The following is a 22,905-nucleotide window of genomic DNA, read 5'->3' as shown; positions in this document are numbered from 1 at the left end:
TAGTGGTTTCTCAGCTAGTTTACACATAAAGGCATAACACGTGTCCCCGAAATATATCACAATTCCCCACAAAAGTGAAAGTCATTATGATCATTTTCGTCAGTGAGTAGGTAGTAAGAAACACATACATACACACACACACACACACACACACACACACACACACACACACACAGAAATGATGTCCTTTTGGCAATTTTAATGATCCTCTTCTACCTTTAGAAGAGCTGTAAAGTTTTCCAGACGATCATTCTCAGCCTTCACTAAGATCAACTTGCTTTGTTTCTTATTTCTTTCCTGGTTAGGAGTGTGTAGGAGTGTGGACTCGCAAATCTGATTGCCTGGCTTCAAATCCCATGTCTATCATGGGTCTTTCCTCCATTCTCTTGTCTGTACATAAGAATTATAATTCCTTGCTTAATTGATTCTAAAACACAGACTGGGTGCTTTAACAGTCCTTGAAATGAAGCACTATTTTAAAATCACTGTGTGTTGGTTCAATTACAGCATTTTTCCCCTTTTTTAGTGGCCCCTACAGTTATAGTATACCTTGGTTGTGATGGCACTGTGAGACATGTTAAAGTTTGCTGGTGTCTGCTACCACTGGTGAAGGTTAAATCAGTCAGTGCTCTTTCAGTCATCACCATCTTGTATGCTATGAGGTCCTACAAAAGCAGATTCCCAGGATTTGCTAAAAATGTTTTCATTCTGCAGGAAATAAACATATAAAGGCCCTGATCTTAAAATGTTCAGTTAAGGATCTCAAATTTAAATTTATGACATTGATTCCAATATAGTAAAGCATTTTTCCAGGCTAAACAAACTTTATATGTTTATTTCCTGCAGAATGAAATAGTAAAGCATTTTTCCAGGCTAAACAAACTTAAAATATTTGATGATTCAGCTTTGGATGGTGGACTTAAACATATAATGAACGTTAAAAAAATAAAGTTTGCTAAAAAACATAATAAGCTGAATTAACATAAATCTAAACTTTGTTTTGAGTTTCCTTCAATATAAATAAAGAGTATGGTTTAATGAATTCTCAAATGGCTTGCCATTCTATCATTCTATAATCTATTGTAAACTTAGCAAAAGTTTTGGAATTATAATAATAATAGTTAAAAATGTTCAAGAACTAGCCCCTGAGCTAAGCATTTTAAAGACATAATTTCATGCAATCCTCATAATAAACTTATGAGTCTATTGCTATCATTATCATTTTATAGATATTGAAATCAAGGGTTAGAGAATTTAACTAACTTGGCCAGTGATGGCAATTTAAGTCCAGGCTGTTATATTTAGAAGTTCCTCTTCTTTAAAATATAAATATATATTTGTATCATTTCAGATAGGAAAGGAGAGGGAGAGAGAGAATCACTGATTGGCTGCCTAACTTCACACCCCACACTGGGGACGGAACCTGCAACCCAGGCATGTGCCCTGTCCAGGATCAAACTGTGATCTCCTGAGCCACACTGGCCGGGCAGATGTCCCTCTTCTTAACCACCAACCAAACTTAAAAGAGAACAGACTTTGAAGTCAGAGAGCTTTTGTTCTTCATTCTGTTTTCCCCAATTTTACAGGATGATTTTCTTGAGCCCTATTCCTGAGGATAATATACCTACCTTGGTCCTATGAAAACAAATATTAGAAATAAATTAACATAGAGGGCCTCTAGCCTTATATAGATTTCAGCACATATTAAATGTTTAAAAAACATTTCTAACTTTCATTGACAAATTTTTGTAAGTTTTTTTTCCTATTTGTATTTTGAATAGTCAGAAACTAAAATGCTTTTAGAGATAGCACATAAAATATAATGGTTGGCTAGAACTGCAGGAAACAGAAATATTCAGATCCCACTTGAAAGCATAAACAGGTTAAAAATTGCTGTGTATAGTTAATTTTTTCTACCCCTGATGTAGAATATAAAAATAAATGCATAAGAGGGCAAGGAACCTAATATGCACTGCTTATCTAGCGCTTTCAACATCTTCATTACACATTTTTATGTTTATTAAATTATTTAAAAGATTTATTTGGTTCTTGCCCTAAGTCAGAGTTCTGGATTCTGATATTAGGCCTGCCATCAATTATCTGAATGACCTTGGGACATTCACTTAATCTTTCTGGAACTTATATTTCTCAATTACAAAATGAGAGTGTTCTGCCTTTATAAATTATGTTTCCAACTTAATAAATCTATAATTTTTGACAGCTTACAACTCAATATGATGAAAAACTCTCCCAATTTAAAATTAATTTATTTAAGTGAAAAAGGCAAAGGAAATAAAGGATTTTTGTTATCGAGAGATGAAATGTCAAGAGCTCTGATTTAATTTTCAGGTACGTATCAATTTAATTCCCCCGAGTCTGTCCCTCTCGGAACACATCTTGGAAGGATAAAAGCCAATGACCCCGATGTGGGGGAAAATGCTGAGATGGAATACAGCATTGCTGAAGGAGACGGAGCTGACATGTTCGATGTCATCACTGACAAGGATACACAGGAAGGGATTATAACTGTCAAACAGGTTTCTTCTCGCTGTCTTCATTTTATCATTGAGCGCTGTATGGTTGATTTTTGCTTTTCAGTTCAGGGAAGAAAAAGGCCTAGGATTTATTTTTCCATCCTTTACATGCTGTCTATCCTTCTTGTAAGCGGGGATGCTTGTGATTATACTTCAAGTAAGTTAAGCGCCTTCATCATTGACACTTAAAAACTGATATAAAAACTTGGCTGCTTGTGCTTATAAAGGCAACAATCAAACCAGGGTCAGCTAACCTCTGAAGCACTATTTCATGGTTCTCCATGGCATGCAAAGTAGGCACGCAGCCCTCGCTTTATTTCAAGCACTTTTTAGCATATTTAAATTGTGAAATGTGATGTTCTATTCAAGGTGATGAGGCCTGAAGATGCTATGTGTTTTTTGTTGGATTTCTTGATTTTTAATGCAGTGTGTGAGAAGATTATGAAGTTTACATGGGATAATCCAGCTAAATATTGATAATATTGATTATTTTCTATTGCCTCAATCGCTTGCTTTAATTTACCTCTTGCTTTCCACCATGTTCAGATGAATGATATTTTTTCTTTTCATAATACCAGTTTTAGAAATGTAGGACCTAAGGAAGTGACATATGAATAGTTTGAAAAATCTCTAATTTTCCCCTCTAGTTTTTTTAAAATATATATATTTTATTGATTTTTACAGAGAGGAAGGGAGAGGGATAGAGAGTTAGAAACATCGATGAGAGAGAAGCATCGATCAGCTGCCTCCTGCACACCCCCTTGACTGGAATCAAACCTGGGACCCTTCAGTCCCCAGGCCGACACTCTGTCCAGTGAGCCAAACCCGCTAGGGCTTCCCTCTAGTTTTAACTTTGTATAAATTTAGTAATAATAATAATAGTAATAAAAATAATAAATAACCTATATATCCATGAGGTAACAAACCTGTGACCACCAAAATGTGAAATGTATTACTAATAGGAAATCAGTACTAATGTGTATATGATAATATTTAGTTATATGCTATAAATATTGTGTAAAGTTTAACCATATTTACTGACTTATTTGATAGATCTATGAAGCAATAATTGGGGAAGTTATTTAACCAGAATTACTGGTTCCATTAAGAGAGCTAGTTATTAAATATTGAATTTTCCTTCCATTGTTATGCCTGCTATGCTATACTAATTTTTCTTATTTTATTTAACTTCAGAATTTAGATTTTGAAGACAAAATGCTGTACACTTTAAGAGTGGATGCAAGTAACACACACCCAGATCCACGATTCCTACACCTGGGACCTTTCAAAGACACAGCTGTGGTCAAAATATCCGTGGAAGATATAGATGAGCCTCCTGTGTTCAGTAAAATTTCTTACTTAATAGAGGTCGATGAAGATGTAAAGGAGGGCAGCATCATTGGGCAAGTTATGGCATATGACCCAGATGCCACAAACAATTTCATACAGTAAGTATTTTGAGAAAATGTAAAGTTTGCAGAAAAATAATCTTACCATTTACAAGCTGTGTGAAAAAAATTACATTGTACAATACATGACCAATTGCAAACATTTTCATAGCACAGACTCTTAACTGGGCTGTCTTCTAAGTGCTCTGCAAATATTATTTAGTTTGACTCATCATTCTATAGGGTAGGTCCTATTATTATACCTTTCTGAAGATGGTAAGATGAAGGCACTGAACGTCTAAATAACTTGCTAAATCAGTCAGTGGCCAAACAAGGTTTGAAAATTGGGCTGTTAGTCTTCAGAGTCTGTGATTTTTAATCCCTTGGCTGTTGTGATTATATCTCATTGTCCCTCTTGGCTAAGTGATGGTTCAAATAATAAGTGATCTAAACAAATAAATTTAAAGAATGTTCTAGAAATGTTCTTAAAAGATATCTTGAAAATGTTGAAAAGCTTTCTTTTGAAAACACTCAACCAGTTTGTACTGCCCACTCCTGCAGGAATGCCCACTGAATCTCCTTGCTCCTCCACACTGAGGGCAGTGCCCCTACACCCTGATTCCTCCCCTTCTGGCTGAGCCCCGCTGGGAGCTTTAGGCTATAGGGCTGCATCCATGGCTTAGCTCAGCTTTTCTCCCTTCTCACCCCCCCAGTTTGTTTCCCTTTGCTCACTTGTAGATGTTTCAACTCACAGATTTCTCGGGCATGTTTGTGCATTGATCAGGAAACCATGTGTTCAGTGACAGCAGTTCAGATTGTTGAGACTTCAAGGGGAGAGACCACAGGGATCTCTCAGGCCACCTTCCTCTGATGTCCCACCCACTACTTTCAAAACATGGCTTTTATCCCACAGAATTTGGTCTCATTTCTCTTTGCTTTTTCCCATTGCCCACAATATGGAATTATATGAGTTCACACTATAAACATGTTTGCTTAGAAAATTATAGCTCTATTTTTATTCTTCTCTTTAAACATATGTATTGAGATAGTATTGACCAAGAAAGAACTGCACAATTATAAACTGTCTGATTCAGTAAACTCTGAGATTTTAATACATCATTAACACATCACCCAAATCAGTATAATGTACACGTATCTTATCCTTTCCTCATGTTCCTTTGCAATACCTTCCTCTCAAACTTCTTGGAACCCAACCCAGGCCCCAGACAAACACTAATCTGCTTTCTGTCAATATTGATCTGTCTAAATTAGATTTTCTTGAGTTTATGCAAATGAAATCATGCAGTACTTATTCTCTTTTGTGTAACTTCTTTCACTTAGCAAAACTGACATATTGTCATGTAGGTGATACATCATTAATAAAAATTTAGCTTGTTTGGATACACACACACACACACACACACACACACACACACACACACACATATTCTGCCCTATATCTGACATCATGACGACACATTTTTTAGGAGTAAAATTTCTGGGTCAAAAACTAATAGTGAAATTTGCAACCTTGCTTCACAGTATATAAAAGTGGCTGATAAATTTTTAAGTTCATAGCTATCCCGGAAACATTTGCTTTTTATGTGGTATCAACTCTTGAAAAAAAATGAATAGCAATTTTACTTGTAAAATCTAAAGAATTATGACAGAAGAAAAATATTGAGAACAAATTAATCTAAAATCATGTTCCTAAAATTATGCTACTAAGTCTACCAATGTATAAAGCCATCCTGGAAATACACCATATAGGTTGCTTTCTGTTAGCATAGAAATGTATGAAATAAATGCTTTAGAGATCCAATCATAGTGTGAAAATGCAGCAATAAAAGGAGGCAACATTGTCATCCCAAGCATTTAGGAGGATGACTGATCCCCAGAGCAGAAATAGGCTATAAGCATCATGAAGAACCATTTTCCAGGGAAAGCTTGGGAACTAATTCTCACCCACCAGTAAATCTGTTCATCAAACATATTTTCTGAAATACATCTGCCACTTGCAACATGTGATTATGGGTACAATTAACAGCTGTTGTTAGCTCTGCTTCACCTCATTAGTAATCATGGATTCCCAAGTTATAGGGTTGATTATAGCTTTACAGGTTCTGAAAAAAACACGTCTCATTTCACACCTATTTGATGCTGAACGTATTTAAAGTTCAATGAATTTTTGAAGAACTCTTTTTGTTTTTACTGAAGTCAAATTGAGAGTAAGTCCAAAACAAACTTGTAATGATAAATTAGTTATGCCTCAATAAAAAACTACATGACTCCGCCATAAGCTAAAATAAGTGAAGAAGTGCACTCATATATATGTGTCTCCCTAGTACTTGCTGATTTTATTATGCAGATTAAAATAATAATAATTAGAATATGTCACTAATATCTGAAAAAAATTTAAACTATTTGTTAAAACATATAAAACATTTGTTCAAAGATTTAAACTATTTGTTCAAATTCATAACCATAAAACATATTTCTGAAAAGCAGTAGCTGGGAAGGAGAGAGCAGAGCCACAGCCTAATTGTATTGACAGTTGGTCATTGATGTGCCTGGAATTCAGTAAAGAAAAACGAATGCTATCTTTGACATATTTCTTCATATTATCAATTTGTTCTGGTGTCTGTAATCTAATTTACTTTTTCATATTAGATGTAAATATAGGGATCTGAAGTGTGCTTGTCAATGGTAGAACATACAAAACAAACAGAAAGCAATACAACATAACAAAGAGCAACCAACTAAGCCAGATTTCAGCTTTTGCAAGCTCAGTTCTCTTGTAATCTTTTTACTTGCTATTCTCAGCCTTTATGATTGGATCCTGTCCCTGCAGAAGATATTCATTAAAAAATTATGCCAATAATATTTTTTAAAATTATTGTTCAAATTCAATGTAAGGAGATCAATAAAATGTTGTTTTAATAAGCAATCTGCTGGAACACAGAGATTGCTTTGTTCCTAGGTAGAAGACATTTATCAGTTCTTTCTGGTCATTTGTTGTAATCTGGTGCATTTATTTTTAATAGGTACACCAGAATAGCCTATTCAGTGTTGAAAATAGAATATAAAATATTGGATGCTAAAGAAGAGAAAACATATCCCTGGGCTTTGAAAAACTGCGGGACATTATTTGCACTGGGACAAATTCTGAATATAGACCTGAAAGTTTGCAGCATTAATGTTAAACTGAGCTATTTCTAAATCCTTCATGAATTAACTTGAAAACAGTACTTTTCAAGTTTGAACCTAAAAGTAGATCAGCTGAAATTCCAAACTATTTTGATTCCACATAAGCTCCAAGTGTGTCAAAGCTAGATTTGTATGTTAGAACAGTTAGCTATTCCTCAGTCATAGAAACTGTCATAATAATCTCTAGTCTAGGGCAAGTAGCAGTGGGCACAAAGGGATTTTTATTTTCCTCTTTGATATTCATTGTGAACAGTAGGAAGAAATCCAAGATCTATTCAGCTATAAGCAGATAATCTTTAACTATTGACCTTTCCAATAATGGAGATAAATATATGTAGGTGAATATTATGCATTGAGTTCCATTCAATGCATATTAGTAGATGTGACTATGTTGTTTAACTTTGCTGTCTTTGTTTTCATTCCAGATTGTTTTATTCATAAGCAGAATTAAGGAAAATACTAGTAAGCCATTTTTTAACGTTTCAGTGATTTTCTCAGCCCAAATTAGGAACTAAATTGTAAATGGGTTGACAACTAGAAATAAACACTATATCTGATTTCATTTTAGCACTATTAAGAAACAGATTAAAATTATATGACTGTCACCCTCAATTTTAGTACATTAATAGAAATCATACAAATAAGACCTATCTCAGATTCCTGTCTGACAAAGAAATCTTGGTTAAAACTAATAGAGCTTTTGCTTTTAGGAATATATATATATAATTATGCATTTTATATATTCATTATTATATCTAGATTTCTGATTATCCTCTACCTAGGATTTTCCACCTCAGAATTACAGCCACTCTTGTGCAGTTACCATATGTCAAATGAGTTTTTTAAACATCCCCAAATATTTTTATAATAATTATGTTGGAAAATTACAATTGTGATTGTTGAAAACTTGTGGGAATACTATCATTTTCATGCCACTGTTTCATTAGAAGAATGACAAGAAGGTGATTGACCTGATTCCACATTTTGGGACTGAGGTACAGAAAGAACTCACTTTGAAGCAATATTTGTTAGTCTGAATAAATCATTTACAAATTTTAGTGGAAAAAAATTAGGCAAGCACCAATATGTACTATGTTCAATTTCTTAAATCATTTTTGAAATCTGAGTTTACTAACATATGCCTTAAATTCAGCATAATTCATCTACTAATACATTAAGTTGCATGTTCTTTATTAAAGCAACCCAAACAAACAAACAAAAACACATATCATTATCTTCATCCAATGTTTAAAAATTTCCAATGTTTAGAAACCTAAATATATATTACTTATGTTTGTTAAAGTTAATGCCTGATAGTAAATAGATTAGAGATTTATAATGGGAACTATAATTCCATAATTCACCAGACTAAAAAGGAGTTCATGTGTTAAGTGCTTTTAATAGATACCAAGAAAAATGAAGAGAACACCAGATGCTCATTAGTCTGTTAGTTGTCTGTAAGTGTTTGCTCTTTATTCTATCCTGTTTATACCGTGGTATGTCACCGTGCTATACAAACCTTGTCCATGGATAAGCCACATGAGATTCATCTACGTTTGTTAGAATCCTAGCTCCCACACTTGACCTGCTGAATGAGAATTTGTTTTTGGCAAGATTCCCATGTGATTTATATATAAATATTAGAGGCCCATTGCATAAAGATTTGTGCAATAGGCCTTCCTTCCCCTGGTTGGAGGCACCGGTTTTCCACAGTCACCCAGTACCCAGGCCTTCCCTCTGGCCATCACCTTCTGTCTTCGCTCCAGCCAGAGTATTCACTGCAGCCAGAGCCTTCAGTCTTTGCTGTGTGTGGAGCCTTCAGCCTTTGCTGTGATAAGAGTGCCACTACTGTAACTCCCTCCGCCCCCTGCCCTCTCCCTCATAGGAGAAGTCCCTCCCAGCCTGGCCACTCCTCCACTCCTGTATGTGTGCTGCCCAGAGGCCCAGAACTGCTAGGGGACAGGGCTGCCACCATCTTTGTTGGGTTAATTCGCATACTCACTTCTGATTGGCTGGTGGGTGTCACGGATGTATGGTCAATTTGCATTTTCTCTTTTATTAGTGTAGATATTAGTTAACATTCTACTTTTCTGCTTTCTTCTATTTTTTAAGGGTTAATGTGATTAGTTTAGGCTCATTTAGATAATCAAGGATAATATCTATCTCATTTTTTAAATATATTTTTATTGCTTTCAGAGAGGAAGGGAGAGGGATAGAGATATAGAAACATCAATAATGAGAGAGAATCATTGATCGACTGCCTCCTGCACAACCCTTACTGGGGATCAAGCCCGCAACCCAGACATGTGCCCTTGACCAGAATTGAACCCAGGACTCTTCAGTCCACAGGCCGACACTCTATCCACTGAGCCAAACCAGCTAAGGGAATTTTTTTAAACCTTAATCACATCTTCAAAGTAACTTTTACCATGTAAGGTATCATAATCATAGGTTCCAGTGATAAGGAGATGGACATCATTTAGGGAGTGACATTATTTTGCCAACCATTGAATGATACAAGTTTCATAGTGACATCTTTCATATCTAGACTAATGAGAAATATTCATAGAACTCTGTGATAATGTCATCTCCTTTTCATTTGGAATAGATTAGATAGACAGATTGGAGGAAGATATTCAATTCAGCTCTATTCTTTGAATAGTCATTCAAAAGCAATGTTTTTACAACAGCCTCTCCACATTCATTTATGCTCATAAGGACTCTGTGAACACATGTTCTTATGTGTTCTCTTAAACATAATTCCTGTTTATCTAATGCAATTGACTCTCTCAAGTTTAATATAACTGCTTAGTATTTCTCAAGTATTGCATGGGTGTATACCAGGGGTGGGCAAACTTTTTGACTCACCGGCCACAATGGGTTCTTGAACTGAACTGGAGGGCCGGAACAAAAGCATGGATGGAGTGTTTGTGTGAACTAATATAAATTCAAAGTAAACATCATTAGATAAAAGGGTACGGTCTTTTTTTTTTTTAAGTTTTATTCATTTCAAACGGGCCGTAGTTTGCCCATGGCTGGTCTATACTATAACAAGTAAATCAAGTGCAATTAAAAACTTACTAAAAGCTGCCACAAGGGTTCCTAAGTATAAATAATTAACAAAGTACACATAATCATAGAATTGTAATAATGGAAACAGCCAAAGATATCATACTAGTGACTCAGTGAACGATTCATGCACATTGAAAGGAAATTAATTAGAAGGTGGCCAGTGGGATGGGACTGAGCAAGAAGGGCCAGACACACCCTGGAGCCAACCTCCCATGGTCCCTCCCTGGTGTCTGCAGAGTGAGCTGGAGTCCCTACAGCAGGTGGGGTCCTTTATTGGCCTACCTTGTGGGGGATCAGCCAGAAGCTAGCTCTCCGACATCCCTTGAGGGGTCCCAGAGTGCAAGAGGGCACTCTGCAAATTTTCTGTCATATAGGGAGTGGAACACAAATGCAAGTATCCAGTAAACCAGATTCTGGGCCAACAGTTCAGCAGCAACAACATAACAACATAACTCATGGCCGAAGGTGGAATCACATTGCCCCATGAGGAACTGGGCTCCCTCCTCTCTGGTTTCGGTGTGCGTCACCCAAGAACCGACACTGCCAAGTCACTGTAGCTCAGCAGCTCCTGTGTTGAGTGTTTGCCTCCTGGTGGTCAGTGTGTGTCATAGTGACTGGTTGGACAGTGGGAGGGACACTTAGCATATTAGCCTTTTATATACATACTAGAGGCACGTTGCACAAAAATTTGTGCACTCGGGGGCAGGGGGGCCCCTCAGCCCAGCCTATGGCCTCTTGCAGTCTGGGACCCCTTGGAGGATGTCCATCTGCTGGCTTAGGCCCGCTCCCTGGGGGATCGGCCCCAGTTGGCAGTCAGACATTCTTCTGGCAGCCTGGCAGCCCTCGGGGGATGTCCACTTGCCAGCGGGGAGCAGGCCTAAACTGCAGTCAGACATCCTTAGCGCTGCTGAGGAGGCGGGAGAGGCTCCCACCACCACCGCTGTACTGGCAGCCATCAGCCTGGCTTGTGGCTGAGCAGAGCTAACCCTGTGGGAGTGCACTGACCACCAGGGGGCTGCTCCTGCATTGAGCGTCTGCCCCCTGGTGGTCAGTGTGTGTCATAGTGACCAGTCATTACCAGTTGTTCTGCTCTTAGGGTCAGTTTGCATATTACCCTTTTATTATATACGATAGAGGCCTGGTGCATGGGTGGGGACCGGCTGGTTTGCCCTGACGGGTGTCCCGGATCAGGGCAGGGGTCCCGCTGGGGTGCCTGGCCAGCCTGGGTGAGGGGCTGATGGGTGTTTTCAAGCTGGTCACACCCCCTTCAGTGTGGTGGTCCCCACTGGGATGCCTGGCCAGTCTGGGTGAGGAGCTGAGGGCCGTTATCAGGCTGGCCAAGCCCCCCGGCGATGGAAGCTCCCAGCCTCTCCTTTTTTTCTTTTTTCTTCTGGGATTTATTTACCTTCTATAATTGAAACTTTGTAGCCTTGAGAGGAGCTCAGAGCCGGCCAGGGCAGGCAGGAGGGAAGCAGGCAGCTGAAAGCAGGTATCTAGGGTTTATTTACCTTCTATAAGTGAAACTTTGTTGCTTTGAGTGGAGCTCAGAGCCAGCCAGGAAGCTTGGCTTCCTCCATCATTGGGGCAACCACGCCTCCTGCTTGCTCCAGCTCCGTGACTGCCAGCCGCCATCTTGGTTGGGTTAATTTGCATATAGTCACTCTGATTGGCTGGTGGCCGTGGCTTAAGGCATAGCGAAGGTACGGTCAATTTGCATGTTTGCCTTTCATTAGTGTAGATATATAGTCTAAATGGCAGTTACTTTTTAAAATATATTCCCTTTAATAAGGTACTACAAATGTGTCCTTATCCCCCCCACCCCCCATTCCTGCCCTTACCCTCACTCTCATCCCCTGTTGTCTGCATCCATTGGTTATGCTTATATGCATGCTTACAAGTCCTTTGGTTGATCTCTCCCCCTTATCCCCACCCTCCCCTACTTTCCCTCTGAGGTTTGAGCATCTGATCAATGCTTCTCTGTTCTGGATCTGTTTTTGTCTAAATGACAGTTACTTTTTAAAATAAAAATTCAAAACAGCTCTCAGCATTGCACTGACCATGTCTTGATCAGAACATTTTGTTAATTGCCTCTAACTTTAAGAAATATTAGATGAACTAATCATCTTCAAACAATGCTTGGATTCATGAGTCGCTTTTCTTTCAGATACTCTGTTGATCGGCACACTGATATGGACCGGATTTTCAGTATCCACCCAGAAAACGGCTCTATTTTCACATTAAAACCCCTTGACCGGGAATCATCTCCATGGCACAACATCACCATTATAGCCACAGAAATAAGTGAGTTGAGCATGCATCCAATTTAACACAGTATTTTCACCAAAGTAGTAAAATAATGGCATTAAATAAACTATTTTTCTTGAGGGAAATGATTTCATCATTAGAAATTTCTTAGAGAATGATTTAGAATGCCTGGATTTTATAATTGCTTTAATGATTATCAAATATTCATCTATTTTAAACTTGATTTTCTGCATACATACCTTACTACAAGATAGAAATATAATCTAACCTCATAAAATAAACAGTCTAAGAAAATGACCTCTTACAAATAATGGCTTATTATCAATCATATTCTCCTATTTTATCATATTTTCCATCTGGACCATGTAAGAAAGCTGAGATATCCATCAGCAGTCCAATCAAGTAGTGAACACCACAGAAAAGATCTGTTGCTAAGTTACAAATAGTGAGAGTGGTATCACCGGTTCTCTGTGAATGAGACTGAAATCTTATATATGTTCTTGTTGCAGATAACTCAAAACAAAGTAGCCATGTTCCTGTCTTCATCAGAATTCTAGATATAAATGACCATGCTCCGGAATTTGCCATGTACTATGAAACATTTGTTTGTGAAAATGCAAAACCTGGGCAGGTAAACAAAGTTGTTATAAACTTTAAAAATACTGTTTCCTCTTCAAAAAAGCAGATGACTTTGCATTACTTGCACAAGTTTGTGGGTTTTTTTTCATGCAATCTATTGTCAGCCCTTCTTGTCACATTTTTATCTCCTTTTACCAAAAATGTCACAGTGATCTGAAAAAGATGACTCTTAAAATTGTTTTTAATATGGATTCCATGCTAAAATAAGAAAATGTAATATATTTAAGCTATTGATATGTATTCTCTCTTAAAATATGCTTAAACAATGGTCCATCTAATTTCAAAATCTCAGAGTCATATAATCAAAGGACCAATGTTGCTTACGATTAAAAATATTACTAAATTTTAAATAGTGTTCAGCTGTTCTGAAACCGGATATTGAGCAAGAATATTAAGACTTATGTACGTTTTTTCTGTGTAATGCTCTAGTCTACTAAAGAGAAACATTGGGTTCAGTTTGTATTAATAATCATGCACTTTGAGAACCATTACATAAAAAATACATAAGGCTACATGTCATTCTGTCAAAACGAAAGAAATTATGGTTAACATCAAAGTATAGAGGAAAACTATTGGATTAGTGAGTACCTAGAATAGGATGTTACCTGGAGGTTGCACAACTGTTTGTTTTTGTAGAGGAGATATTTGAAAGTAAGAATAATTAAATGACTGCGATTTCAAATCGCACAGATGGCATGCCCAGTACTGGAAAAACAGGCACCCCGATGTGTAGCTTAGTGACTTTTCCACCATACAGTGCTCAGTGGAACTTCTGTGCCCAATCTGTCCTTTGGTGCTCCAATCATTCACTCCAGCACAGCCCTGACTTACAGGGAGCATAGCTAAGAAGTTCTGTACTTTCTCCACTTTGACACTGATTTTACAGAACTTTGGAATTATTTATTTGTATTATATCTTTTTAAACTTTTCAAATACCATTAAAAGAAAGCTAAATATAATCGTTGATTAATTAGAATAGATTGATCTAGAGACAAATGGTAGGGAAGGGGGGTTAGAGAGCAACCAAAGGACTTATATGCGTGTATATCAGCATAACCAATGGACACAGACACTGGGGCGGTGGGGGCTTACCCAGGCTGGGAAGGGATGGGGGAGTGGGTCAATTGGGGAAAAAGGAGACATATGTAAAACTTTAGACATTAATAATAAAAAAAAGAATACTTAAAAAAAGAAAGCTAAATAATTTGAATAAAATAGGCAGTAGGATTATAGTGATGGTGCCCCATAGCTTTAAAATGTTTTGACTTCTGATATTATATGACCTATTGCTCATTTTCCAAAACTATATTAATAGTGTTTTTAGTCTATAGAAGGTGGTTATACTAAGCACTTACTTTTTTTTTTTTTCAATGCATCTGTTCTCTTCCTTTGAAACCACCATTATGTAGTGTAGACGACAGATTGGTAACCAATTAATAACAAAAGAGACTGGTGCTTTCTAAAAATGTTCAAAGAGGATTGAGTTGGACTGATGACATTTTTCTTTAAGATTGGGCACTGCACTGGCCAGGAATCAGACAACAATGCCTAGAGATACCCTGTTAACGAATACTTGATGGAGACTTTTTATTCTTAACTGAATCAGCTGCATGAGAACCATAGAAAAACCTTGGCATAATTTTCTGAAGATTGTATATTTTTTTTTGTTTCTTTAATTTCAGTGATATATTTAAAGCACAAACACTTATTTAAAAATGCCCCGTAATAACAAGAGTTGCTTTTTGTTGGGCTTTATTTTAATGCCTTTTGTTGTAGTTAATTCAGACTGTCAGCGTCATGGACAAAGATGATCCTCCCCGAGGCCACAAATTCTTCTTTGAACCAGTGCCAGAGTTTCCCCTCAATCCAAACTTCACCATTGTCGATAACAAAGGTACAGAGCGCTTTTGAAAACAGAACATTATGAGACCTGAAGATGCAAAATTAAAAACTGATCTGGCTTATTTTCTCTGCACCTTTTTCTCCCCCGCAGATAACACAGCAGGGATCATGACTCGAAAAGATGGGTACAGCCGCCACAAAATGAGCACCTACCTACTCCCCATTTTAATCTTTGACAACGATTATCCGATTCAAAGCAGCACCGGCACACTCACCATCCGCGTGTGCGCCTGTGACCAGCAAGGAAACATGCAGTCGTGCAGCGCGCAGGCCTTGGTCCTGGCCGCGGGCCTGAGCACCGGCGCCCTGGTTGCCATCCTGCTCTGTGTCATCATACTGCTCGGTAAAGCTGCACCCCCAGGCTATCCAACTCCCACAGCTCTCTCCTCATTGCCCAGTGAGCCTGCCCTGAGACGCACTCTTCTCTATAGCTGAAGATTGAATATTTTAATTTTTTCTTTAATTGTCCTTTCAAGTAGAAAAGAAAAGGAGTGTCTGTGGGGATAGGTCTAGCTTTCTAGAGATCAAAAAACACGGATAAAATAGCTAATGGTATATTATATTTATTGGTTCTTTTATCTTATACTGTTTAGTGCTAAACAGAGTCAGTGTCCTAATGAGTTTTAATATAAGAATTGATTAAATCAGTGGTTCTCAACCTGTGGGTCGCGACCCCTTTGGGGGGTCAAACAACTTTTTCACAGGGGTTGCCTAAAACCATTGGAAAACACACACACATATATATATATATATATATAATGACATTGTTTTTGTGATTAATCACTATGCTTTAATTATGTTCAATTTGTAACAATGAAATTGGGGGTCACCACAACATGAGGAACTGTATTGAAGGGTCGTGGCATTAGGAAGGTTGAGAACCAATGGATTAAATTGTTACATCAACTCTGTAAAATAAATACTTGTATTCTTCTACAGAAAGGTTAAATCACTTATACAAAGTCATTCATTTAGAAAGCGTTTAAACCACCATTAAAAAGCCAGATTATTTGAATTCCGAATTCTCCTTTCTAACTATTACAAATGGTTAGAACCAAAGAGTGCCTTTACGAATAGCATTACTAACAAATACTAAGTTATGCATATCAGACAGCAAAGGTATTTAAGTTGTCACAATAAGATAATTATTTTTTTCCAAAAAATGTATTACATGTTGGTGAAATACACCAACTTAAAAGCTTATGTTCATTTTTAAAAATATCACTATGGAATATCTAGTCCTGCAAAGTTTTCTAAATAAAGTCATACTTCCAATATCAAATGTTTTATTTGAGCATGCCCTAACAGGACAACGATTTAATTCAATTAAACAGTTGTTCCACTGTAAAACATTACCCCAAAATTGTTTCCAACAAATATTCATCCAAAATGCTTGTGCTTAGGGCAGGATAGCTAGCCAAATTTATGTTCCAGTGCCCATATGTGCTGGCTCCTTTTCATTGCAAATCCTTTCAAACTATCTGGATGAAATCCCTTTGGCCAGATATCCTTGCAGGACTTCAGTGGGGGATTGATGAAAGTGAAGGGAAACCATTATTTTTCAGTTAAAATGATCCAACTATTTAGAAAAACAGTTTCTCAGGGTGCTAGAACATACACACTACTACCATCTCTATCAGCCTTTGCATCTCCACCTGCTGCTAGATAGTTCAGCTCTTCTGTAAAATATTTTTTGTATCCCCCATGGAGAGGACATGTTGGCTTACCCTTTGAGCAAAGTGCTACTTTTATGCTTTTCATGTTGTTTTATTTGTTCAGATAGTTCTACTTCCCTAGTTAAGAATGTGGAACCATGTATATTTCAAACTTGATTTTTTTTATTCTTATGTTAATACTAGAGGCCTAATTCACAAAGATTTGTGCAAGAATGGGCCTTCCTCCCTCTGTCTGCCGGCACCAACTTTCGCTTGGCCGGACCTGCCTTTCTGCCCTTGCTCAGGCCTAGAGCTGCCTTTCCGCCTTCCCACACTGCCCAGAAGCCAGGAGCAGCTGGGGCGGTGTGGAATGCCTATGCCGTCACCATGGCGACAATGCAAGCGTCCCGCCTTGCCCCCGGCCACTTGCTGCCTGAGTATGCAAATTAACCCACCAGCTTTGTTGGGTTAATTTGCATACTCACTTCTGATTGGCTGGTGGGCATCACGAAGGTACAGTCAATTTGCGTCTTTCTATTTTATTAGTGTAGATAATACACAGACATACATAAAGACATGCATGCATATGAGAGGGAATAAAAGCACCTCCCAAGTAAGTTTAGATATTACAGCATTATCAAACTGAGCTCCAGGGCCCTGGTTGCCATCCTGCTCTGTGTCATCATATGGCTCAAACTAAACTGCATCATAGTTTCCTCTGCAGAAATCCATGAAACTTCTTTCATTTTGAAAAGCTGGCCACCTTTCTTTCCTGAGGAATATACTAGTAGAAGGCACACTCTTATGCTCGCCTTCCCAACTTATTGCCTAAATGTGGAGTGATTTTTTTATTATTTTAATAAGAAATGGTTAGAACCAGATCCTAAAATCTCAGAAGGTTTCATTATCCAAGTTCCAATGCAGTGTTGCTGCTGTTTTGAGGTTGTATACAGACAGCTGGACAGAGCTACTACACTATAGTTAAGAGTTTGCCCTTTGCAACAGTGATAGAGCCTGGGCAAAGGCATTTTAGACATACCCTGTTACAGTTGGAAGAAAGGCATTTCTTAGTTTATATCCATGTTGTAAGGCTAAGTAGGGGATAAACACCTAGAGCAGGATTGTTTATTTTTTTAATCTTTTTAGTTCCAAGAACACCTTTGGCAGTCAGGTAAAGTTTATAGATCTATTTAGAATAGTAATTTAAATTTATAGAAATGGAAAATATAAGACAAAACACATATATTTGTCAATTGAACAAAAAACAGCAAAATGTTCTTGGTTATTGTTATATTGCCTTGTATTACAAGTCTAATGATCATTTGAGATATGCTGTAAATATAATGTAATATAAAATAAGTGATTTCTACTGATTTAATAGTCACAGATACAGCTACTATCACTATAGATTATGCTAAAATTCATAATAGAAAGAAATGCTAAATTCCAGTTATAGTTTAGTGAAAATAATGATACACTTTTTTTCTGTCCCTAATCTTAGCTTCTCTGCATTCCATCCACATACCCCAGCTTAGTAGCCTCAGTCTAGGGAAAGAAGCAGATACTTGTGACCTGGCAGAGGACAAAACACTCAGAATAGGTCCCAAGGACCATTGGTGAGAATCAGTAAACATTAAATTAGCTAATAAACCTTTCAAATAATTTGACTATATCATTGTGCTTTTATTTATAAAAAGTAGAAAGTTATAAATTAATGCATTGAATATTAAGTTTAGAAAGAACCTTTTTTTCCTACTGCACAGTTCACTAGAGTACAGTTATATCTCATTTTTACTGAACAGTCTCCAAGATGATTCCAGATGTAGCTGAGCACTTAAAGCCCATTCTGTGGGGGTTAACTAAAGATACTTCTAATGATTTTTAAAAAATCCTTTCTCCCAATTAGTAGGAGCTGCGGAATGTGTGTTGGCTAATATGACAATAGCATCGCTCAAGTTTTTAAGGAGTTATAAAGGCCTCAAGAGCCAATGTGAAGAATGATCCCTTTAAATTAAATGAGTGCCCTTTGTACAATCTTGAAAAAAAGATTGAGAAAAAAAATAAATATTTTTGAGGCAAAATTTCCTTATTTTTCAGTGACACATGAATAGTATTGACAAAACATTTAGCTGCCCTAAAGTAAATGACCCATTCGTTATTTTTTCAGGCAATTTGTAAATGTGCTTTTGGGAAATTTTCGTTATTCTTAATTTTTCATTATGTATAAAATCAGCGAAGTGGTCCATTTTCAATAGAAAATTTGTAGTTGCAAACAATGTGTTTTTTCTTGTTTTTAAAATGTATTTTAATTACATAATGTATTTATTTTGCATTTGTTCATTACAAAATGAATATATTAAATTAAGTAATATAATAAAAAATAAGAAAGTATAACATGTGGAAATATTTACAGTTAACTTGATACTATAGGTGTATATAGGTACATGTATAGCTAATGATATAGGTAATAAACAAAAAACAACGCAGAGATTACAAGTAGTACAATTAACATTTTCACCAAAGAGCTTGACTGCAGCTGTGAAAGTCAAGGAAGTCCTCTGTAACAAGATATTATCTGAGACATCTTGTAAGATGAGTATAAGCTTAAAATGTGTTTGTATTTTATATTGTAAATATAAAATACAATAACGTGTTATATTTCAGGTCTTAAGCAGGCTTTCAAAACCAGATCAATAAAGGAGTCTAAAAAAACATATATGCACTATGGGAAGGAATGAGATCGGTAGCATATCCATATTTATGTGTAAATATATGTTGTATATCTGTTATATGTTGTGTATATGCTGTATATATTTATGCATACATATACCTATGTACTATATAGACATGTAACAGATGTATAGAATGCACATATCTGCATATATGAGCATATATGAATAATGTTTTACATATATTCCCTTGAGTTATTAAGAAAATATTAAATTGGTGTTCAGTTTTTCTTGGCATAATAATTACTGTAGCTTTAAATTTTTAGTATATTTAAACACACTATCATTTACAGTTGGCTAAATGCATTAGCTGTAATTGAATAAAGCTTTTTCAATATCAGGGCTCCATAGAAGAGTGAATATTGAAAGTAGGTTAATGAAACTACAATATTTACTTCTTTATCATTTCACTGTATCTCGTCATTGGCCCAAAGACCCTATATTTGAATATGATACTTATTTTTTTTTTATCCAATCTTAGCACTTCTCACACCACACAAACGTCATTCACAGAAGTATGCTATATTTAATTTAAATCTGAATTATGGATCTCACTGTATATATATTCTCATTCATTCTCTCTCTCTCTCTCTCTCTCTCTCTCTCTCTCTCTCTCTCTCTCTCTCTCTATCTCTCTTTAAATAGTTTTAGTTGTGCTGTTTGCTGCATTGAAGAGGCAGAGGAAAAAGGAACCTCTGATCATTTCAAAGGACGATGTCCGGGACAACATCGTGACCTACAATGACGAAGGCGGCGGGGAAGAAGACACACAAGCTTTCGATATTGGCACGTTGAGGAACCCAGAAGCAAGAGAAGACAGTAAACTGAGAAGGGATGTAATGCCAGAAGGGATTTTTCAGATCAGGAGGACTGTGCCTCTGTGGGAAAATATTGATGTACAAGATTTTATCCATCGAAGATTAAAAGAAAATGATTCAGACCCCAGCGCGCCTCCTTACGATTCACTGGCTACATACGCCTATGAAGGGAATGACTCCATAGCAGACTCACTCAGCTCTTTAGAATCGCTCACCGCAGATTGTAACCAAGATTATGATTACCTCAGCGACTGGGGACCTCGCTTTAAAAAACTGGCCGATATGTATGGGGGTGATGAGAGTGACCGAGAATAGAGTATTGTATGACTTGACCCATGTTAGTGGAAGTACTCTGTGTTACTGGATTGAGTGGCCTGTATTCTCTTCCTTGAAGGAACATTTTAAAAAAATCAAAATTACAAACAATACGTAGGTGTTGTCTTAGTAAGGGTTTGCTTAATCAGTAAGTTTCTGTGAATGAATATGAATGACATAGATTTTTTTTAAAGTAATAATATAATAACCAGTTCACCCTCTTTGCCTAACAATCTATGAAGGAAAGTATATCACATCAATAATCAACAAAAATACATAAAGGCTTTTTGTGCCTTTCCTTAGATATAATAACTTTATAAATGTTTTCTTAACCGACTTAAAGTCACCTTTACTATTAAATGAATCATTGTGCAACTGCTTTGTAAATTAAAATGGAAAAACATATCCCTAAAGAAATAGGAATGACTATTACTGACATATTTATTTAGTTGAAGAATGTATGGGTGTTAATTTATTCATATTTTTATAAATGTATATTTATATTTTTGTATTTTTATGAAATAAACTAGTATTTATAAAAATAAATTTCATTTTATGTAATTCTTAGAAGCTGTTCTGATTTACTTATAATAGAAAATGTTTACATATTTAAAACTAAAATATGGTTTACTCAGGGAAAAAGCAGTTAGCTATGTTATTATATGTGATTTGGAACTATGAATGAGCATTAGTATAAATTGTGAAAATCTATTTTGACCTTTTAAAAATGGACAACTGTTTATTGAGCCACTGGTACCTACCCATCAATAGGATACGAGACACATTTGGAATATAAAATATAAATATAATTGTGAATGATTAACTTTGTTTGTTTCTACAGTTCTTTACTATGGAATCAACCAGTGAATTTGCAGAGTAATTCTGGCAGTATTGTTATGTAGATGAAGAAAAATATCTGAAGCACTCTTCCTCCATCAATAGTAGTTTTCAGAATGAGAGATAATAGTTCTGATTTTTTTCTTCATGATTAGACAATTCATGGAATATAACTTGGGTAACATTTAAAGTATGTGTCAATAAACTAGAGAAGTTTTTTAATTGATCCTTTTATTGAGAAGTTGCAAAGTCATTGTATTTGAGTAAATCTTGGAAGACCTAGTGACATGTAGACTGAACTCAAGAAATCTTAAGGAATATGAAATTTTACTAATTATTGGATTGTCCAGAAAACAGAACATAGATCATCCTCACACACAGGAAAGAAGGAAGAGATGGAGAATTGTGCATAATAATTTCTAATTATTGAAAGAATGACATGAAAACTTGCCCTGGTTTGGCCTGGAGAATAAATCCTAATCAAAATGATAGAAATTTCACAGGGAGATCACTTCTTATTCATTTTCTGAGAAAATAATTATCCTTTTGTTTTTCTTTTATTACTTATTCTTTAAGGAGAAAAATGTCATGCGCAGAATAATTCCTAGGTGAAATTTATACAGAAATTTAACATCAAACAGTCTGTTACCAAGACCTTTAAAAAGCATATTCCTACTAAATCATAAAGAGGCACTTTTGTGTTCTGTTATATTACTGTACAGTAAAAGTTTTGAAAACTAAGACTATTTTAATACTTTTATGACCAATAGCTAACACACTGAAGATTTAATTTAATGCAAAGAAGAAAACATATTGGGCATTTAAGAATTTTTTTTTTCCTAATCATAGAATGTCTCAGAAAACAGAAAGTGTTTAGTTTTAGTTTAGAAAGTCTTAGTTTTTACCTAAGAAAGTAATTCCTTTCCCCACTGCTAGAGCTCTTTCAGCATGAATCAAATATTTGAAGAGGAACCATGGTAGTTAGAAAAAAAAATAGATTATATATCTATTAATACCTCTTATAATCCCTTAATTCTATAATCACTAGAAAGATAAGTGAAAATAAGTAAACAGATTCTAAGGAAGTCTATAATGACTACATATATAATAGTTGGTTGATAAAGAAGAAATGATGTCAAGTCAGAAATGGAGAAATTGACAGTTACATCCTTTGCCTGTTTGGTTTTGCCATGCTTTAAATACTGAACATACTACAGAAAACCAAGCTATCTACAAGTTTATGTCTATAATTGCTTTGATAAAATAATATTTTACCAGATATTAGATAGAATTTTTAAACTCCATTTTGAAAACTATTAATTTGACTACCATTTTTCAATCCAATAATGAAGTTAGATTCACAGTTCTCCCTTTTCTTGATCTGGAAATGACTGATTATTGGGACAGAAGAAAGATGTTTCATATTTAGTAGGAATATTTAATAATTATTTTGCTATTAATTAGAAGATCTAATTTTATCAATAAAATTCCAGATCTAGGTAGTATTAATACTTCCTATAATTTTCCAGTAATGTAGGGAATTC

The 22,905-nt window shown here is 36.0% G+C and overlaps 1 protein-coding gene across 1 annotated transcript in view; it reads left to right on the top strand.

The window, feature by feature from the left end:
• The window catches only part of CDH9 (cadherin 9), a 93,610-nt gene extending 72,637 nt beyond the window's left edge, over window positions 1–20,973 (top strand). The window contains exons 6-12 of the mRNA XM_036309358.1: window positions 2,350–2,537; window positions 3,729–3,982; window positions 12,366–12,502; window positions 12,976–13,097; window positions 14,882–14,999; window positions 15,099–15,350; window positions 20,037–20,973. Of these exons, the coding sequence (XP_036165251.1) occupies window positions 2,350–2,537; window positions 3,729–3,982; window positions 12,366–12,502; window positions 12,976–13,097; window positions 14,882–14,999; window positions 15,099–15,350; window positions 20,037–20,524 (1,559 nt within the window). The 3' untranslated portion in view covers window positions 20,525–20,973. The remainder of the gene's footprint in view (window positions 1–2,349; window positions 2,538–3,728; window positions 3,983–12,365; window positions 12,503–12,975; window positions 13,098–14,881; window positions 15,000–15,098; window positions 15,351–20,036) is intronic.
• The last annotated feature ends 1,932 nt before the right edge of the window (window positions 20,974–22,905 follow it).

The sequence above is a fragment of the Myotis myotis genome, unplaced genomic scaffold (assembly GCF_014108235.1).
Source record: "Myotis myotis isolate mMyoMyo1 unplaced genomic scaffold, mMyoMyo1.p scaffold_m19_p_5, whole genome shotgun sequence".
Classification (NCBI taxonomy): Eukaryota; Metazoa; Chordata; class Mammalia; order Chiroptera; family Vespertilionidae; genus Myotis; species Myotis myotis.
This window is presented reverse-complemented; position numbering and strand designations above follow the sequence as displayed.